The sequence below is a fragment of the Capra hircus genome, chromosome 25 (genome assembly GCF_001704415.2).
Source record: "Capra hircus breed San Clemente chromosome 25, ASM170441v1, whole genome shotgun sequence".
Taxonomy (NCBI): domain Eukaryota; kingdom Metazoa; phylum Chordata; class Mammalia; order Artiodactyla; family Bovidae; genus Capra; species Capra hircus.
In genome coordinates, this window is record NC_030832.1 from 19,068,033 (window position 1) to 19,086,531 (window position 18,499).

Here is an 18,499-nt window from a genome sequence, read left to right on the forward strand (position 1 = left end):
TTTCTCTCCTCTAAAGGATTACTGTCCTTTATCACCAGGTCATGGAAATTAAGATGTCTTAAAAATTAACTGTCACTTTACATCAATCATTTTTATTTTTAATTGAAGTATAATTGATGTATAACATTTGTATTTGTTTTAGGTATACAACATAATGATTTAATATATGCATGCCTTGTGAAATGATTACACAATAAATTTAGGTAATATCCATCACCATATATTAATATGTTTTGTATGTGTGTGGTGAGAACTTTTTGAGATTGCTTTCTTAGCAACTTTCAATATACAACACTGTACAGTTAACTGTTATCATTGTGCTATGCATTAATTCCCAGGACATATTTATCTTGTAACTGGAAATTTGTAACTATTAACCACCTTCACCCATCCCCCACCACAGACCTCTGGCAAACACCAATCTGTTCTTGATATTTCATATAAGATTTTTCTTAGATTTCATATGCAAGTAATATCATACAGTGCTTAACTTTCTCCATCTGACTCATTTCCCTAGGCATAACACCCTCAAAGTCCATTCATGTTGTGAATGCAAGAGTTCCATATTTTCTATGGCTGTATTATTCCATTCTCTCTCTCTCTCTCTCTCTCTCTCTCTCTCTCTCTCTCTCTCTCTCTCTCTCATTGTTTCTAGCTGGAGGGTAAATCTGGTCCCATTTGCCCCATATAGCTCAGAAGGGGAAGCATTCTCTGAATGTTTTGTTTTCTATTAGATATCTTGTATGAGGGAACAATAGAGACAGTGTCCTCCTATCTAAGGGTCTTGGCTTAGCTGTTACTTTGTTGTTTAGTCACTAAGTTGTGTTTGACTCTTTTGCGACCCCATAGACTGTGGCCCACCAACTCCTCTGTCCATGAGATTTTCCAGGCAAGAATACTGGATTGGATTGCCATTTCCTTCTCCAGGGGATCTTCCCAACCCAGGGATGGAACCCACATCTCCTGCATTGGCAGCAGATTCTTTACCACTGAGTCACCAGGGAAGCCTGGCTGCTTTATTTTAGTCAGTTTCAATTCCTTAGTGGTTGAAAATACAGGCACTGAATTCCAAATTATTTTTCTTTTAAAATATCATGGCTATTACAGTGCATGTTTAATAAAAAACAAAATAGACATGGAAAACAAGACTATCTGTCATAAATCCCTGTGTTACTCACCCAGATGCAAAATCTAAGATTTAGTGTATTTTTCTCTGTTTTCTTTCTCTCAGTGTGTGCATGTGGACATTACACATCTCCACATTAAAGTTTGGCTGCCTGTGAGGTTTTGGTGTCATGTAAATTACTTCACTGTCAACTTTCTCGTTTTGATTTTTTTGTTGAAACTGGCTTCAAAGGACTATTTTGTCACCAATTCTTAGTAAATCTGTTATTTTAAAGTTTTACAATCTCTTAATTAATACTTTATTTCCTTATATGGTTCCTTTGCATAATAAAATGTACCTTAATTCATTGCAAGGACATTGGAAAGCAATCAAATATAGTAGGAAACATCTATTTTTAATCACCCCTGGAAACTACTACCACTAATTTTGCTTTGTTAAATAGCTGTTTAAATTAAAATGATCATCTTGTAACTAAATTTTGATCTGCCTTTGTTAAAACTTGAAATATCAAGTGTCTGTATCCATTGACTTCTGATGAATTATAGTTTATGAAACTCATTGCTAAAACTGTGAACTCTTTCTTGCTCATAGTTTTATTCAAATTTTAGTATTCATAAATGAGGACACTGAGACAGAGAGAGGTAAAGGAGCTGGCTTAAGGTCTTTTTATTGCCAAGGGGCAAGTCAGGATTCAAACACAGGGAGTCTGTCTCCAGTCTGTGCTTGTCCAGGGAAAAGTAGCCTCTGAAATAAGGAGAAGCAGCATGATAGAACAGGAGGAGCACAGAGCAGGGAGTTTGCTGCTGTATAAATTTGTAAAAGCAACTTACCCTCTCTGGGTCTGGTTTTCTGATCTGTAAAATTGGAGGGGTTTGGTTTAAATTAGAGATTTGCAAACTTTTCCTGTATAAGACAGTATAATATTTTAGGTTCTACAGACCATTTCACAACTATCAACTCTACTGTTGTAGGATGAAAGCAGCCACAGACAATACAGAAGTGAATGAGCATGGCTATGTGTCAACAAAACTTTATTTACAAAAAATATGAGGCAGACTGGATTTGGCCCATGGGCTGTAGATTTCCCTGCTTTCATCTATAATAACATTAAAAGTTATTTACTTTCTTCCAATATGTTCTGAGACATCATAACGAGAAAAGTGATCCTAGATTTTATGTTTTAAATTTCTAATGAACTGTTTCTTAGATTAGAACCATAACTGGTAAGTTACTCAAAATTCCGGTTTGGAAATCACAGCATTGTCATTCACTAGGTTAAATGATTCCGATCAGGTCATTTGACTATTCTGAGACTTGGTTTCTTTGCAGAATGACAATAATGATATTTAACCTACATAAGTTTTTATGGGGATTAAGTCAGATAATATTTGTGATTGTGTTTTGAAAATATCACTTTCACGGTATTTGTTCTGTGTTGACTCTCCCACAGGAGTACCAGTTCATGATAGGGCTCAGTAATGGTATGCTCTGGGCATCTTATTTTGTCACGTTCCTTCTGATGTTTTTAATTATCGTCTGTATACTGTGCGTGATTTTATGTGTCAAGGCAAGTATCTGTTTGAATGCATCATGCTGCAGCTACACTTTGAGAGGGATAAAATAATTGTGGGTGGGAGCTGCGTGGTTTGGGTTGCAAAAGAATAGATGTGTTTATCATTGACCCTCTGGGGAATTCAGAAGCTGCTCAGTCTATCAGCAGACACAAACCATTGATCCCTTCTGTGGGAAATGAGTTATTTAGTTAGATTTTGCCATTTCACTTGCGGGTACGGAAATGTGTTAAGGCTGTTTTATTTCACCTCCTTGTTTTCCTGTGGCACCACTTCCAGTGTGACTAAACTGGTTTCACAATTGTGTTGTAGATTGTACCTATAGTTATCCTCAGAAACAGTGACCCGTCCCTCATCTTTGTCTTTTTCCTGTGTTTTGTCGTGGCCACCATAACCTTCGGCTTTCTGATTACCACATTCTTCAGTAAAAGTGAGTACAAGACTCCCTCTGTGAAACATTTTAACTGTTTCAATTGACTAAAAGAGGATTTTATATGGTAGTTTCTTCTAAGTTTTAGTTGCCACTTCATATAGAGCTTCTGCTTGCATTCTAAATTTGTCTAAAAATATACATGCCATATAAACGTGAAGTGATTTGAGAGGAAGGGCAAAAATTAGTGAAAATTACTATATTAATAGCATAGGATGCATAGGAAATGAGAATAAAAATCAACATAAGATCACATGTGACAAGAGGATATAAACTAAAATATGGTCATGTGAAAGCATTTATTTACTCATTCACTCACTCAATGAAGTCTTTGGATCACTTATCACATACCTGGAACATTATCAAATATACCAAAAAAAGAATTTTCTGCCCTGTTCTCACTTATAAGAGGGATGTGTGACTGAATAAATTCAAACTGGCCTAGTTAGGGAATTTGTAGAATTACTTATCCTCTGGTCATTTTCTATTATTTATTTTAAAAATAAGTAAAATATGTTTTTCAGAAAACAAACCTTCACCATTTTTTGGCTTTTATATCTATCTTATATGCTAAACAATTAAAATATTGCCTTCTTTCAACCATGTAGGGCACAAGTAATATGAAGCAAATGTTTTATGGTAAAGAAATTTGTATTTTTATTATTTTCAGCAGCAACACTGCTGTTGGCTTGTTCTTACAAAATAGAGCAAAATAACTACACTCTACCACAGAGCATAGGAAAACTATGGGTGAAGAGAATTATGTCAAAGTAAGCCTGAGGATAGTGGCAGTGGTTTAGTCACTAAGCTGTGTCTGACTCTTGCCACTGCATGCTCTGTAGCCCGCCAGGAGTCTCTGTCCATGGGAATTCCCAGGCAGGAATACTGGTGTGTGTTGCTTGAAGGTGACATGCCGAAGAGTAACATAAAGTAGGCAAATATCAATGAATGACTTACTTGCCTAAAACAAGTATATCCCTGGGTCAGAAAGATCCCCTGGAGGGGGATGGTGGAATGGTGAGCCATTCCAATACTCTTGCTTGGGCAATTCCATGGACAGAGGAGCTGGGCAGACTAGAGTCCATGGGATTGCAAAGAGTCAGACACGACTGAGCAACTAACTTTCACTTTTCATGATACAAATCACTCTAACCCAGATGACTCTCTTTGATGATTTTGTTGTCAGTCTTTTTAGTGTATTTTTATAAAATATAATAAATAAAAATTTGAAATATAAGACTGAGAGTATTGAGAAAGGGACTAAAACTTTTCAGTTTCAAAAATTCCAAAATAAATGGTAATTAGGTAGGTATATTCTTATGATGTGATGAGGGATGTTGTACTTCTAGAGGTTATTATGCTAAGTGGTCATAAATAAAAAATAAAAAGGCAAGATTTTATAAACATAAGGATCAAGTCTTCTTTAAATAAGTAAATATTCACATCATTGTATAAGAAAGAGCAAATTCCAGAAAAGTTCCTTCCTCATGCTACTCATCCATTCATTCAAGCAAGCAAGCAAAATATTTATTAAACAGCTACTCTCTGTTAAGCACTGCTTAAATGCTGATGATACAGTAATGAACAACACTGGTAACACAGTGGTGAACAAGGCAATTTCTCTTCTAGAATTTACATTTTAGAGCTCTTTTGTAGTAAAATAGGGGTATTTCTACTTCAAGATTTTGTATGTTATGTACTGACTATGTTTTCCATCTTACATTTCAGCTACATTGGCTGTTTCTGTTGGAGGTTTCCTCTTTTTCCTTTCCTTCTTTCCATTTGTAGTAGTCATCACCATGTATGGAATGCTGAGCCACATGGGGAAGCTGGCTTCCTGTCTCCTTTCAAATGTTGCAGTAGCTTTGGGGATTAATTCTATAAGCAATTTGGAAATGAAGGGTGGGTTTTTTCTTTATAAAAAATGTACTTTGATGATTTGATTCCTAGGAAGAAAATGTAGGTGATCTGGGATTGGCAGTATAGTAAGTGGAAAGTGGGTGAAAGGAAACTTCAGTGTCTCTTAAATATTTTTCTTGGTTTGTACTATTTTTATCATAAAAATGATATTTATATACTATATATGTATACAGTATATATAAATTTATACATGAAATATGTACATGTAAATGTATATACAAATGTTTATTTATTTGTTTTCATGCCTTTATATCAGTGGCCTATCTGGGGGGAAATTTTGCTCCCTAGGGAACGTTAACAATGTCTAGAGATATTTCTGGTTTCTAATTGTCATAATTGGTGGAGGAGTGCTACTGATATCTAGTGGGTAGCAGTCAGAGATGCTATTAAACATCCCACAAAGTACAGGACTGCTGCTGATATAATCACCTAGCTCTAAATGTCAATAGCACCAAAGCTGAAGACATTCTGCTCAATATCTATATATTAAAATATATGAGTTCACACTGTTACATCTAATTTCAATTTAATATCAATTTCCTGGCAGTCCAGTAGTATGGACTCTGCATGTTCACTGCTGAGGGCCTGATTCAATACCTAGTGGGGAACTAATACCCCACAAGTCATGCAGTTCTTCCTACCAAAATAAGTTCTTCCTACCTTTTTCAATTTCTTATATTTATTTCCCTTTCCAACCATAAAAAATCTGACCCCCACCACTGTCAAAATAACTATTAAGTTGCTCAATTTTACAATACTCATAAATGCTTACAGAAATGTTAATCTACTCCACTGTAAAGAACTAACATTTTAAGTATGGTGATTGCTTGCAAATCTTTTTATGTTTAATCTGAGTCTATTTACTTAATAATTTTAAGTAAAATTATTGGTGTAATGTATACACATTTACAATGTGCTTTTTTATCAGCCAACAATATATTCCAGAAATCTTTCCCTATGAATACAGATATATTTATTATTTTTTACAGATACACTGTGTGAATGTGGCATAGTTCATTCAAATAATCAACTATGCATGAACATTTAAGAAATTTACAATATTTTTTAAATTAATTAATTTATTTTAATTGGAGGAAAGTTACAATATTGAGATGAGTTTTACCATATATCAACATGAGTCAGCCATGGGTATATGTGTGTCTCCCCATTCTGAACCCCCTCCTAATTCCCTCCCCAACCTATCCATCTGAGTAGTTGCAGAGCTCTGGCTTTGGGTACCTGGCCTCATGCATTGAACGTCTTTGGTCATCTATATGGTAAAATACATGTTTCAAAGCCATTCTCTCAAATTATCCCACCCTCACCTTCTCCCACTGAGATCAAGAGTCTGTTCTTTATATTTGTATCTGCTTTGCTGCTCTGCACATTGGGACATTGGTACCATCTTTATAAATTCCATATATATGCATTAATATACAGTATTTGTATTTCTCTTTCTGACTAGCTGCACTCTGTATAACAGGCTGCAGTTTCATCAACCTCATTAGAACTGACTCAAATGTGTTCTTTTTTATAGCTGAGTAATATTTCACTGTGTATATGTACCACAACTTCCTTATCCATTCATCTGCCAATGGACATCTAGGTTGCTTCCATGTCCTAGTTATTGTAAATAGTGCTGCAATAAACATTGGGGTACATGTGTCTCTTTCACTTCTGGTTTCCTCAAGGTGTCTGCCGAACAATGAGATTGCTAGATCATATTACAGTTCTAGTCCCAGTTTTTAAAGGAATCTCCACACTTCTCTCCATAGTGGCTGTACTAGTTTGCATTCCCACCAACAGTGTAAGAGGGTTCCCTTTTCTCAACACCCTGTCCAGCATTTATGGTTTGTAGACTCTTTGATGATGGCCATTCTGACCAGAATTAGATGATACCTCTTTGTGGTTCTGATTTGAATTTCTCTAAAAATGAGTGAAATTGAGCATCTTTTCATGTGTTTATTAGCCATCTGTGTGTCTTCTTTGGAGAAATGTCTGTTTAGTTCTTTTGCTAATTTTTGATTCGGTGGTTCATTTTTCTAATATTCTTTGTTTCATTTGATATTATTTTCTCCCAATCTGAACGCATTCTATGAGGCCACCATCACACTGATACCAAAACCAAAGATGCCACGAAAAGAAACCAAAAAACAAACAAACAAAAAAAAAACTGCACAGCAATATCACTGATGAACATAGATGCAAAAACCCTCAACAAAATTGTAGCAAACAGAATCCAACAACATATTAAAAAGATTATACATCATGATCAAGTGTGCTTTATTCCAGGGATGAAAGGATTCTTCAATATTCATAAATCAATCAACATGATACACCATATTAACAAATTGAAAGATAAAAGTCATATGATTATCTCAATTGATGCAGATAAAGCCTTTGACAAAATTCAACACCCATTTATGATATACCAGAAAGCAGGCAGAGAAGGGGCATACCTCAACATAATAAAAGCCACATACGACAGATCCACAGCAAACATCTTCAATGGCAAAAAACTGAAAGCATTTCCTCTACAATCAGAAACAAGACAAGGGTATCCACTCTAACCACTACTATTCAACATTGTTCTGGAAGCCTTAGCCACAGAAATTAGAGAAAAAAAGGAAATAAAAGGAATCCACATTGGAAAAGAAGAATCTCTTATTGTTTGCAGATGACATGATCCTCTACCTAGAAAACCCTAAAGATGCCACCAGAAAATTACTAGATCTAAACAATGAATATAGTAAAGTTGCAGGATATAAAACTAATACACAGAAATCCCTTGCATTCCTATACACTAACAATGAAAAATAAAAAGAAAAACTAAGGAATGAATCCCATTCAACATTGCAATGAAAAGAATAAAATATTTAGGAATAAATTTACCTAAAGGAATAAAAGGCCAGAAAACTATAAAACACTGATTATATTATATGAAAAAATCGAAGATGACACAAATAGATGGAAAAATACACCACGTTCATGGATTGGAATAATCAATATAGTGAAAATGAGTATAATACCTAAAGCAATCATAGATTCAATGCAAAATCTATCAAACTAACAATGGTATTTTGCACAGAACTCGAACAAATAATTTCACAATTTATAGAAAAGCACAAAAGACCCTGAATAGTCAAAGCAATCTTGAGAAATAAGAATGGAACTAGAGGAATCAACCTTCCTGACTTCAGACTATACTACAAAGCTACAGTCACCAAGACAGTATGTTACTGGCAGAAAGACAGAAATATAGATCAGTGGAACAACATCAAAAACCCAGAGATAAATCCATGCACCTATGGACACCTTATATTTGAAAGGCAAAAATACATAATGGAGAAAAGATAGTCTCTACAACAAGTGGGGCTGGGAAAACTGGTCAACTACATGTGAAAGAATGAAACTAGAACACTTTCTAATACCACACACAAAAATAAACTCAAAGTGGATTAAAGACCTAAATGTAAGACCAGAAAATATAAAACTCTTAGAAGAAAACATAGGCAGACCACTCTCTGACATAAATCACAGCAAGATCCTCTATGAGCACCTCCCAGAGTAATGGAAACAAAAACAAAAACAAATAGGACCTAATTAAATTAAAATATTTTGTACAATGAAGAAACTTTAAGCCAGGTGAAAAGACAACCCTCAGAATGGGAGAAAATAATAGCAAAGACTTAATCTCCAAACTATACAAGGAGCTCAAGCAGCTCAATACCAGAAAAACAAACAACCCAATCAAAACATGGGCAAAAGAACTAAACATTTCTCCAAAGAAGATACAGATGGCTAACAAACACATGAAAAGAGGCTCAACATCACTCATTATTAGAGAAATGCAAATAAAAACTGAAATGAGGTATCATCTCACATGAGTCAGAATGGCCATCATCAAAAAATTTATAAACGACAAATGCTGGAGAGAGTGTGCAGAAAGGGGAACCCTCTTACACTGTTGGTGGGAATGCAAACTGGTACAGCCACTATGGAGAACAGTGTGAAGATTCCTTAAAAAACTGGCAATAGAACTGCCATACAACCCAGTAATTCCACTGCTGGGCATACACCCTGAGGAAACCAGAATTGAAAGAGACACATGTACCCCAGTGGTCACTGCAGCACTATTTACAATAGCTAGGGCATGGAAGCAACCTAGATATCCATTGGCAATGGATGGATAAGGAAGTTGTGGTACATATACACAGTGGGCTATTACTCAGCTATAAAAAGCAATGCATTTTCAGCTCTAATGAGGTGATGAATCTGAGGCCTATTGCTTTTTCAATGATCCAGCAGATGTTGGAACAATTTTAGATTTATAAAAAACTGAACAGAGAGCGCTGAGAGTTCCTGTATAGCCTTCAACACAGAGTTTCCTTCATCATTATTTTTATGTTGAAGTATAGTTGATTTACAATATCATAGTTGTTTCGGGTGTACAACACAATGATTCAATATTTTTATAGATTATATTCCATTCCAAGATTTTATAAAATAGTGGCTATATTCACTGTGCTATTTGATGTATCCTGGTAGCTTATCTATTTTATATATAATAGTTTGTACCTCTTAAACCCCAACCCCTTATTCCTCTTTCCCCTTCCTTCTCCCCACTGGTAACTATAAGTTTTTTCTCTTCAAGCCTGTTTCTGTTTTTGTATACTCATTAGATTGTTTTTAGATTCCATATATAAGTGATAACATACAGCATTTTTCTTTCTGACTTATTTCATTATGTATAATACCCTCCAGTCCATCCTGTTGTAGCAAATGGTCAAATTTCATTCTTTTTATGGCTAATATATTTCATTGCATGTATTGATATGTGTACCATTCTTTATCTATTCATCATTAGTGGATACTTAGGTTGCTTCCACATCTTGGCTATAATAATGCTGCAGTAAATAATGCTGTTACAAACAATGGGGCGTGTGTATTTTTTCAAATTAGCATTTTTGTTTTCTTTGGCTATATACTCATAAGTGGCATTGATGGATCATATGGTAGTTCTCATTTTAGTTTTTTGATGGACCTCCATACTGCTTTCCATGCAGGGTGTACCAATTTACATTTCCACCAAAAGTGTACTGAAATTCCCTTTTCACCACATCCTCACCAATATTTGTTGTTTGTAGTCTAGCTGTGGCCTTTTCTTTTCCACCTTGAGAACTTTCTTTAACATCTGTTATACAGTTGGTTTGATAATGCTGAATTATTTTAAGTTTTGTTTGCCTATAAAGATCTGATTTCTCCATCAAATATGAATGAGAGCCTTGTTGGCTAGAGGATTCTTGATGGCAGGTTTTTCACTTTCATTGCTGTTTTTTGATTTGTAATAATCTATGATTTTATTTGCCTTTAACAATAGACAAAAGTGTTAACTCACATACCATTTGAACAGAAAACACCATATTCAAATTCATTACATTTTCTAGTCTTTGTCACCATCTTCCAGTATTCTATTTTGACAGTTAAATTGAAATGTGCTTTCCATTCCATAGAACTTTTTAAGCATTAATTTTTAAATTTTCTTACATTAAAATCTACAAAAGTATATAATAGCAAATATTAGCTGTAGTTATTTTAAATTATTGTTACAATTATTATTTTTAGCATTCTTCTTAAAGAGATAAGGAAACTGAATGGTTAACTGAATTGTTCAAAATTCCTCAGTTTATAACAGGAAGAGAATACAGTGTTGAATCCACATCCTTTGTTTTAAACATTCAAAATATACTAGTTGGCTATGAAATTGGAGTTAAATGAAATAATAGCAGAACGCTCATTACGTTGTGTAACTCTTGTCTGCTGGAAAACTGTAATCTATGTTTCTCAGTGCCATTGTTGATCTAGATAAAGCATATACACCAACTCCAGAAACACTGAAGAAAAACAGGCACAGACAGTAGGCAATAAAATGCATATGTGCTAACAGCAAAAAGAAATATTTGGAAGAATTACAAGCTAAATTTATTATATAATTATTAGTCATATAAAGTTTTCACCTTCTAAAGAGTGGAATCTTCAAGTAAGATTCAAATGATCTTCAGATCATTTGTGAGGTCAAACAGTACTTAAAGTGAAGCGAATTAGGAGCAAAAGAGTTGTGCTCTTAGGCTAGATGTTTGCTGCCTTGGATAAGTTCAAGCCACTATAGATAATTCCTTTATTTAAAAAAATTTTTTTAATTTACTACATTTATTTTAGTTGGAGACTAATTACTTTACAATATTGTAGTGATTTTTGCCATACATTGACATGAATCATGCTCAAAATTCTCCAAGCCAGGCTTCAGCAGTACGTGAACCATGAACTTCCAGATGTTCAAACTGGTTTTAGAAAAGGCAGAGGAACCAGAGATCAAATTGCCAACATCCGCTGGATCATGGAAAAAGCAAGAGAGTTCCAGAAAAACATCTATTTCTGCTTTATTGCCTATGCCAAAGTCTTTGACTGTGCGGATCACAATAAACTGTGAAAAATTCTGAAAGAGATGGGCATACCAGACCACCTGACCTGCCTCTTGAGAATCTGTATGCAGGTCAGGAAGCAACAGTTAGAACTGGACAAGGAACAACAGACTGGTTCCAAATAGGAAAAAGAGTACATTAAGGCTGCATATTGTTACCATGCTTATTTAACTTATATGCAGAATACATCATGAGAAATGCTGGCCTGGAGGAAACACAGACTGGAATCAAGATTGCTGGGAGAAATATCAATTACCTCAGATATGCAGATGACACCACACTTATGGCAGAAAGTGAAGAAGAACTAAAGAGCCTCTTGATGAAAGTAAAAGAGGAGAGTGAAAAAGTTGGCTTAAAGCTCAACATTCAGAAAATGAAGATCATGGCATCCAGTCCCATTACTTCATGGGAAATAGATGGGGAAACAGTGGAAACAGTGGCTGACTTTATTTTTCTGGGCTCCAAAATCACTGCAGATGATGATTGCAGCCTTGAAATTAAAAGACGCTTACTCCTTGAAAGGAAAGTTATGACCAACCTAGACAGCATATTAAAAAGCAGACATTACTTTGTCAACAAAGGTCTGTCTAGTCAAGGCTATGGTTTTTCCAGTGGTCATGTATGGATGTGAGAGTTGGACTATAAAGAAAGCTGAGCATGGAAGAATTGATGCTTTTGAACTGTGGTGTTGGAGAAGACTCTTGAAAGTCCCTTGGACTACAAGGAGATTCAACCATCTTAAAGGAGATCAGTCCTGGGTGTTCATTGGAAGGACTGATGTTGAAGCTGCAACTCCAATACTTTGGCCACCTGATACGAAGAACTGACTCATTTGAAAAGACCCTGATGCTGGGAAAGATTGAGGGCAGGAGGAGAATGGGACAACAGAGGATGATATGGCTGGATGGCATCACTGACTCAATGGACATGGGTTTGGGTGGACTCCAGGAGTTGGTGATGGACAGGGAGGCCTGGCACGCTGTGGTTCATGGGGTCACAAAGAGTTGGACACGACTGAGCGACTGAACTGAACTGACATGAATCAGCCATGGGTGTAATGTGTTCCCCATCCTGAAACCCCTCCCACTTCCCTCCCGATTCCATCCTTCAAGGTTGTCCATTGCACCGGCTTTGAGTGCCCTGTTTCATGCATTGATCTTGGACTGGTGATCTGTTTCACATATGGTAATATACATGTTTCAATGCTATTCTCTCAAATCATCCCACCCTCGCCTTCTCCCACAGAGTCCAAAAGTCTGTTCTTTATATCTGTGTCTCCTTTGCTATCTCGCATGTAAGGTGGTCATTACAATCGTTCTAAATTCCATATATACACATTAATATACTGTATCGGTGTTTTCCTTTCTGACTTTACTCTGCATCATAGGCTCCAGTTTCATCCACCTCTCAAACTGATTTATATGCATTCTTTTTAATAGCTGGGTAATATTTCATATTGTGTATATATACATACATATATATATATATATATATATATATATATATATATATATATATATATATACCAAAGCTTTCTTATCCATTCATCTGCTGATAGACATTTAGGTTGCTTCCATGTCCTAGTTACTGTAAACTGCTGTGATGAACATTGGAGTACACATGTCTCTTTCAGTTCTGGTTTCCTCAGAGTGTATGCCCAGAAGTGGGATGGTAGTGTCGTATGATAAGAATTAGACTAAGAAATATTGTTGTTTTGTTGTTCAGTCACTAAGTTGTGTCGGACTCTTTGCAACTTCATGGACTGAAGGCTCCTCTGTCCTACACTATCGCCCAGAGTTTGCTCAAATTCTCGTCCATTGAGTTGGTGATGCAATGTAATCATCTCATCCCCTACCACCCCTTCTCCTTTTGCCTTCAGTCTTTCCTAGCATCAAAGTCTTTTCCAACGAGTTGGCTTTTCACATCAGATAGCCAAAGTTTTGGAATTTCAGCTTCAGCATCAGTCTTTCCAAATGAATATTCAGTTGATTTCCTTTAGGATTGACTGGTTTGATCTTGCAGTCCAAGAGACTCTCAAGAGTCTTCTCTGCCCCCACAATTCAAAAACATCCATTCTTTGGTACTCAACTTTCTTTACAGGCTAACTCTCACATCCATACATGGATGTATACCACTGGAAAAACCATAGCTTTGACTATACGGATCTTTGTTGTCGAACTACATCTGCTTTTTAATACATTGTCTAGATTTGTCATAACTTTCCTCCCAAGGAACAAGCCTCTTTTAATTTCATGGCTGCAGTCACCATCTGCCATGATTTTGGAGCCCAAGATAATAAAATCTGTCAGTTTTCATTTTTTTCCCCTTCTATTTGCCATGAAATGATGGGGCCAGATGCCATGATCTTAATTTTTTGAATATTGAGTTTCAATCCAGCTTTTCACTCTTCTCTTTTACCCTCATCAAGAGACTGTTTAGTTTCTCTCCACTTTCTGCCATTATAGTGGTATCATCTGCATATCTGAGGTTGTTGATATTTCTCCTGGCAACCTTGATTCACAGTTGCACTCATCTCACACGCTAGTAAAGTAATGCTCAAAATTCTTCAAGTCAAGCTTCAGCAATACATGAACCATGAACTTCTAGAGGTTCAAGCTGGTTTTAGAAAAGGCAGAGGAACCAGAGATCAAGTTGCCAACATCCACTGGATCATCAAAAAAGCAAGAGAGTTCCAGAAAAACGTTTCTGATTTATTGACTATGCCAAAGCCTTTGACAGTCTGGATAACAATAAACTGCGGAAAATTCTGAAAGAGATGGGAATAGCAGACCACCTGACCTGCCTCTTGAGAAACCTATATGCAGATCAGGAAGCAACAGTTAGAACTGGACATGGAACAACACACTGGTCCAAATAGGAAAAGGAGTATGTTAAGGCAGTATATTGTCACCCTGCTTATTTAACTTATATGCAGAGTACATCATGAGAAACACTGGGCTGGAGGAAGCACAAGCTGGAATCAAGATTGCTGGGAGAAATATCAATAACCTCAGATATGCAGATGATACCACACTTATGGAAAAAAGTGAAGAAGAACTAAAGAGCCTCTTGATGAAAGTAAAAGAGGAGAGTGAAAAAGTTGGCTTAAAGCTCAACATTCAGAACACTAAGATCATGGCATCTGGTCCCATCACTTAATGGCAAATAGATGAGGAAAGAGTGGAAACAGTGGCAGACTTTATTTTTCTGGGCTCCAAAATCACTGCAGATGGTGATTGCAGCCATGAAGTTAAAAGACGCTTACTCCTTGGAAGGAAAGTTATGACCAACCTAGACAGCATATTAAAAAGCATCGACATTACTTTGTCAACAAAGGTCCATCTAGTCAAGGCTATGGTTTTTCCAGTGGTCATGTATGGATGTGAGAGTTGGACTTAAAGAAAGCTGAGCACGGAAGAATTGATGCTTTTGGACTGTGGTGTTGGAGAAGACTCTTGAGAGTCCCTTGGACTGCAAGGAGATCCAACTAGTCCATCCTAAAGGAGATCAGTCCTGGGTGTTCATTGGAAGGACTGATGTTGAAGCTGCAACTCCAATACTTTGGCCACCTGATGGGAAGAGCTGACTCATTTAAAAAGACCCTTCTGCTGGGAACGATTGAGGGCAGGAGGAGAAGGGGACGGCAGAGGATGATATGGCTGGATGGCATCACCAACTCAATGGACATGGGTTTAGGTGGACTCCAGGAGTTGGTAATGGGCAGGGAGGCCTGGCGTGCTGTAATTCATGGGGTCACAAAGAGTCGGACACGACTGAGCGACTGAACTTAACTGAACCTTGATTCCAGCTTGCGACTCACCCATCCTGGCATTTCCCATAATGTAACCTACATATAAGACAAATAAGCAAGGTGGGAAAATATACAGCTTTGTTGTACTCCTTTCCAATTTGAACCAATCAGCTATAAGATTCTAACTGTTGCCTCTTGACCTGCATACAGATTTCTCAAGATGTGGTCTGGTACTCCCACCTCTTTAAGAATTTTCCACAGTTTGTTGTGATCCACAGAATCGAAGCTTTAATGTAGTCAGTGAATCAGAAAGAGATGTTTTTCTGGAATTTCGTTGCTTTTTATATGATCTAATGGATGTTGGTTATTTGATCTCTGGCTCCTCTTCCCTTTCTAAACACAGCTTGTATATAAATTGAAATCTGGAAGTTCTCAATTAATATGCTACTGAAGTCTAGCTTGAAGGATTTTGAGCATAACTTTTATAGCATATGAAATGAGCACAATTGTAAGGTAGTTTGAACATCCCTTGGCATTACTCTTCTTTGGTACTGGAATGAAAACTGACCTTTTCCAATCTTGTGGCCATTGCTGACTTTTCCAAATTTGCTGACATATTGAGAGCAACACTTTAACAGCATCAAGAATCATCAATGCTCCTTAACTCCAAAGTTTTGTGACTTTTTTTTTTTAAAAAGCTCAATAAACTTCTCAGAGAATCTATCAGAAATGTACCAGAGAATTAACATTAATACTTCAAGTCCTAATTCCTGAATGTCTCTTACTAAATTGTTTAAGCCTCAATTTCCTCAGCTGTAAAATTGGGATGACATTACCATTTCAACGCTTTAAATATCTCTCTTCTGGCCTTTAGAGTTTGTGCTGAAAAATCATCTGATGTCCTTAAGAATATTCTCTTGTATGTTACTTGTTGCTTTCCCTTGTTGCCTTTAATATTTTCTCCTTGTTTTAATTTTTGTTGACTTGATTACTAAGTGTCTCGGCAAGTTTCTTCCTTGGCATACCCTGTTTGGGACTCTCAGCACTTCCTCATCCTTGAATATTTTCTTTCCCATGTTAGTGAGGTTTTTGACTATTATCTCTTCAAATATTTTCTCAGTTCCTTTCTCTCTCTCTTCTCCTTCTGTTGTTCAGTAGCTAAGTCATATCTGACTGTTGGTGACCCCGTGAACCGTAGGCTCCCCTGTCCTTCACTATTACTTGAAGTTTGCTCAGACTCATGTCCATTGAAGCAGTGATACCATCCAACCGTCTCATCCTCTGTCACCCACTTCTCCTGCCCTCAATCTTTCCCAGCATCAGAGTCTTTTCCAGTGAGTTGGCTCTTCACATCAGGTGGCCAAATTATTGGAGCTTCAGCTTTAGCATCAGCTCTTCCAATGAATGTTCAGGATTGATTTCCTTCAGAATTGACTGGTTTGATGTCCTTGCTGTCCAAGGAATTTAAGTGTCTTCTCTAGCACCACAATTCAAAAGCATCAGTTCCTCAGAACTCAGCTTTCTTTATGGTCCAACTCTCATTTCCTCCTCCAGGGAATCTTCCTAACCCAGGAATCAAAAGCACATCTCCTGCACTGGCAGGCAGATTCTTTACTATTGAGCCACCTGGGAAGATCAGAAAGGTCTTAATGACTTTAACTATGATACTGTAGTCACTCACCTAGGCCAGACATCCTGGAGTGTGAAGTCAAGTGGACGTTAAGAAGCATTACTACAAACAAAGCTAGTGGAGGTGGTAGAATTTCAGCTGAACTATTTAAAATTCAAAAGATGATGCTGTTAAAGTGCTGTACTCAATATGTCAGCAAATTTGGAAACTCAGGAATGGCCACAGGACTGGAATAGGTCAGTTTTCATTTCAATCCCAAAAAAGGGCAATGCAAAAGAATATTCCAACTGCTGTACATTTGCACTCATTTACAGACTAGCAAGGTTATGCCTAAAATCCTTCAAGCTAGGCTTCAGTAGTACGTGTACTGAGAACTTCCAGATGTACAGAGTTTCAAAGAGACAGAGGAACTAGAGATCAAATTGCCAACATTCATTGGATCATGAAGGGAGTTTCAAAAAAAATCTGCTAGAATTCCCATTCTCCCAAATCATCCCACCCTCTCCCTCTCCCTCTGAGTCCAAAAGTCCGTTATACACATTCTAACATGTATACTGTCATGTAAGAATTGAATCGCCAGTCCATGTCTGACGTAGGGTGCAGCATGCTTGGGGCTGGTGCATGGGGATGACCCAGAGAGATGTTGTGGGGAGGTGGGAGGGGGGTTCATGTTTGGGAACGCATGTAAGAATTAAAGATTTTAAAATTTAAAAAATAAAAAAAAATTAAAAAAAACAAATCTGCTTCTGCTTCATTGACCACACTAAGCCTTGACTGTGTAGATCACAAAAAGCTGTGGAAAATTCTTAAAGAGAGAGAAATACCAAACCACCTTACCTGACTCCTGAGAAATCTGTATGCAGGTCAAGAAGCAACAGTTAGAACTGGACATGGAACAACTGATTGGTTCTAAATTGGGAAAGGAGCACGTCAAGACTGTATATTATCACCCTGCTTATTCAACTTCTATGCAGAGAGCATCATGCAAAAATGCCAAGCTGGATGAATCACAACCTGGAATCAAGTTTGCAGGGAGAAATATCAACAATCTCAGACATGCAGATGATACCACTCTAATGGCAGAAAGGGAAAGGAACTTAACAGCCTCTTGATGGAGGTGAAAGAGGAGAATGAAAAGACTTGCTTGAAACTCCATATTAAAAATTATGGCATCTAGTCCCATAGCTTCATTGCAAATAGAAGGGGAAAAAGTGGGAGCAGTGACAGATTTTATTTTGTTGGGCTCTAAAATCACTGTGGATGGTGACTGCAGCCATGAAACTAAAATATGTTTGCTCCTTGGAAGGAAAGCTATGAAATTAAAAACCTAGACAGCGTTTTGGGATTCCCAGGTGGCACTAGTGATAAAGAATGCAGAAGACATAAGAGATGGCAGTTCAGTCCCTGGGCTAAGAAGATCCCCTGGAGGAGGACATGACAACCCACTCCAGTATTCTTGCCTGGAGAATCCCATGGACAGAGGAGCTTTGTGGGCTACAATTCAGGGTCACAAAGAGTCAGACAAGACTGAAGCAATTTCACGCACACACACAGACAGCATATTAAAAAGCAGAGACATCACTTTGCTA

General features: G+C 37.0%; 1 protein-coding gene across 1 annotated transcript in view; it reads left to right on the forward strand.

The window, feature by feature from the left end:
• Nucleotides 1-18,499, forward strand: part of LOC102180560 (ATP-binding cassette sub-family A member 3-like) — a 268,750-nt gene that overhangs the window by 65,592 nt on the left and 184,659 nt on the right. Inside the window, exons 6-8 of the mRNA XM_018039865.1 lie at nucleotides 2,577-2,693; nucleotides 3,010-3,127; nucleotides 4,856-5,029. Coding sequence (XP_017895354.1) covers nucleotides 2,577-2,693; nucleotides 3,010-3,127; nucleotides 4,856-5,029 — 409 coding nt within the window. The remainder of the gene's footprint in view (nucleotides 1-2,576; nucleotides 2,694-3,009; nucleotides 3,128-4,855; nucleotides 5,030-18,499) is intronic.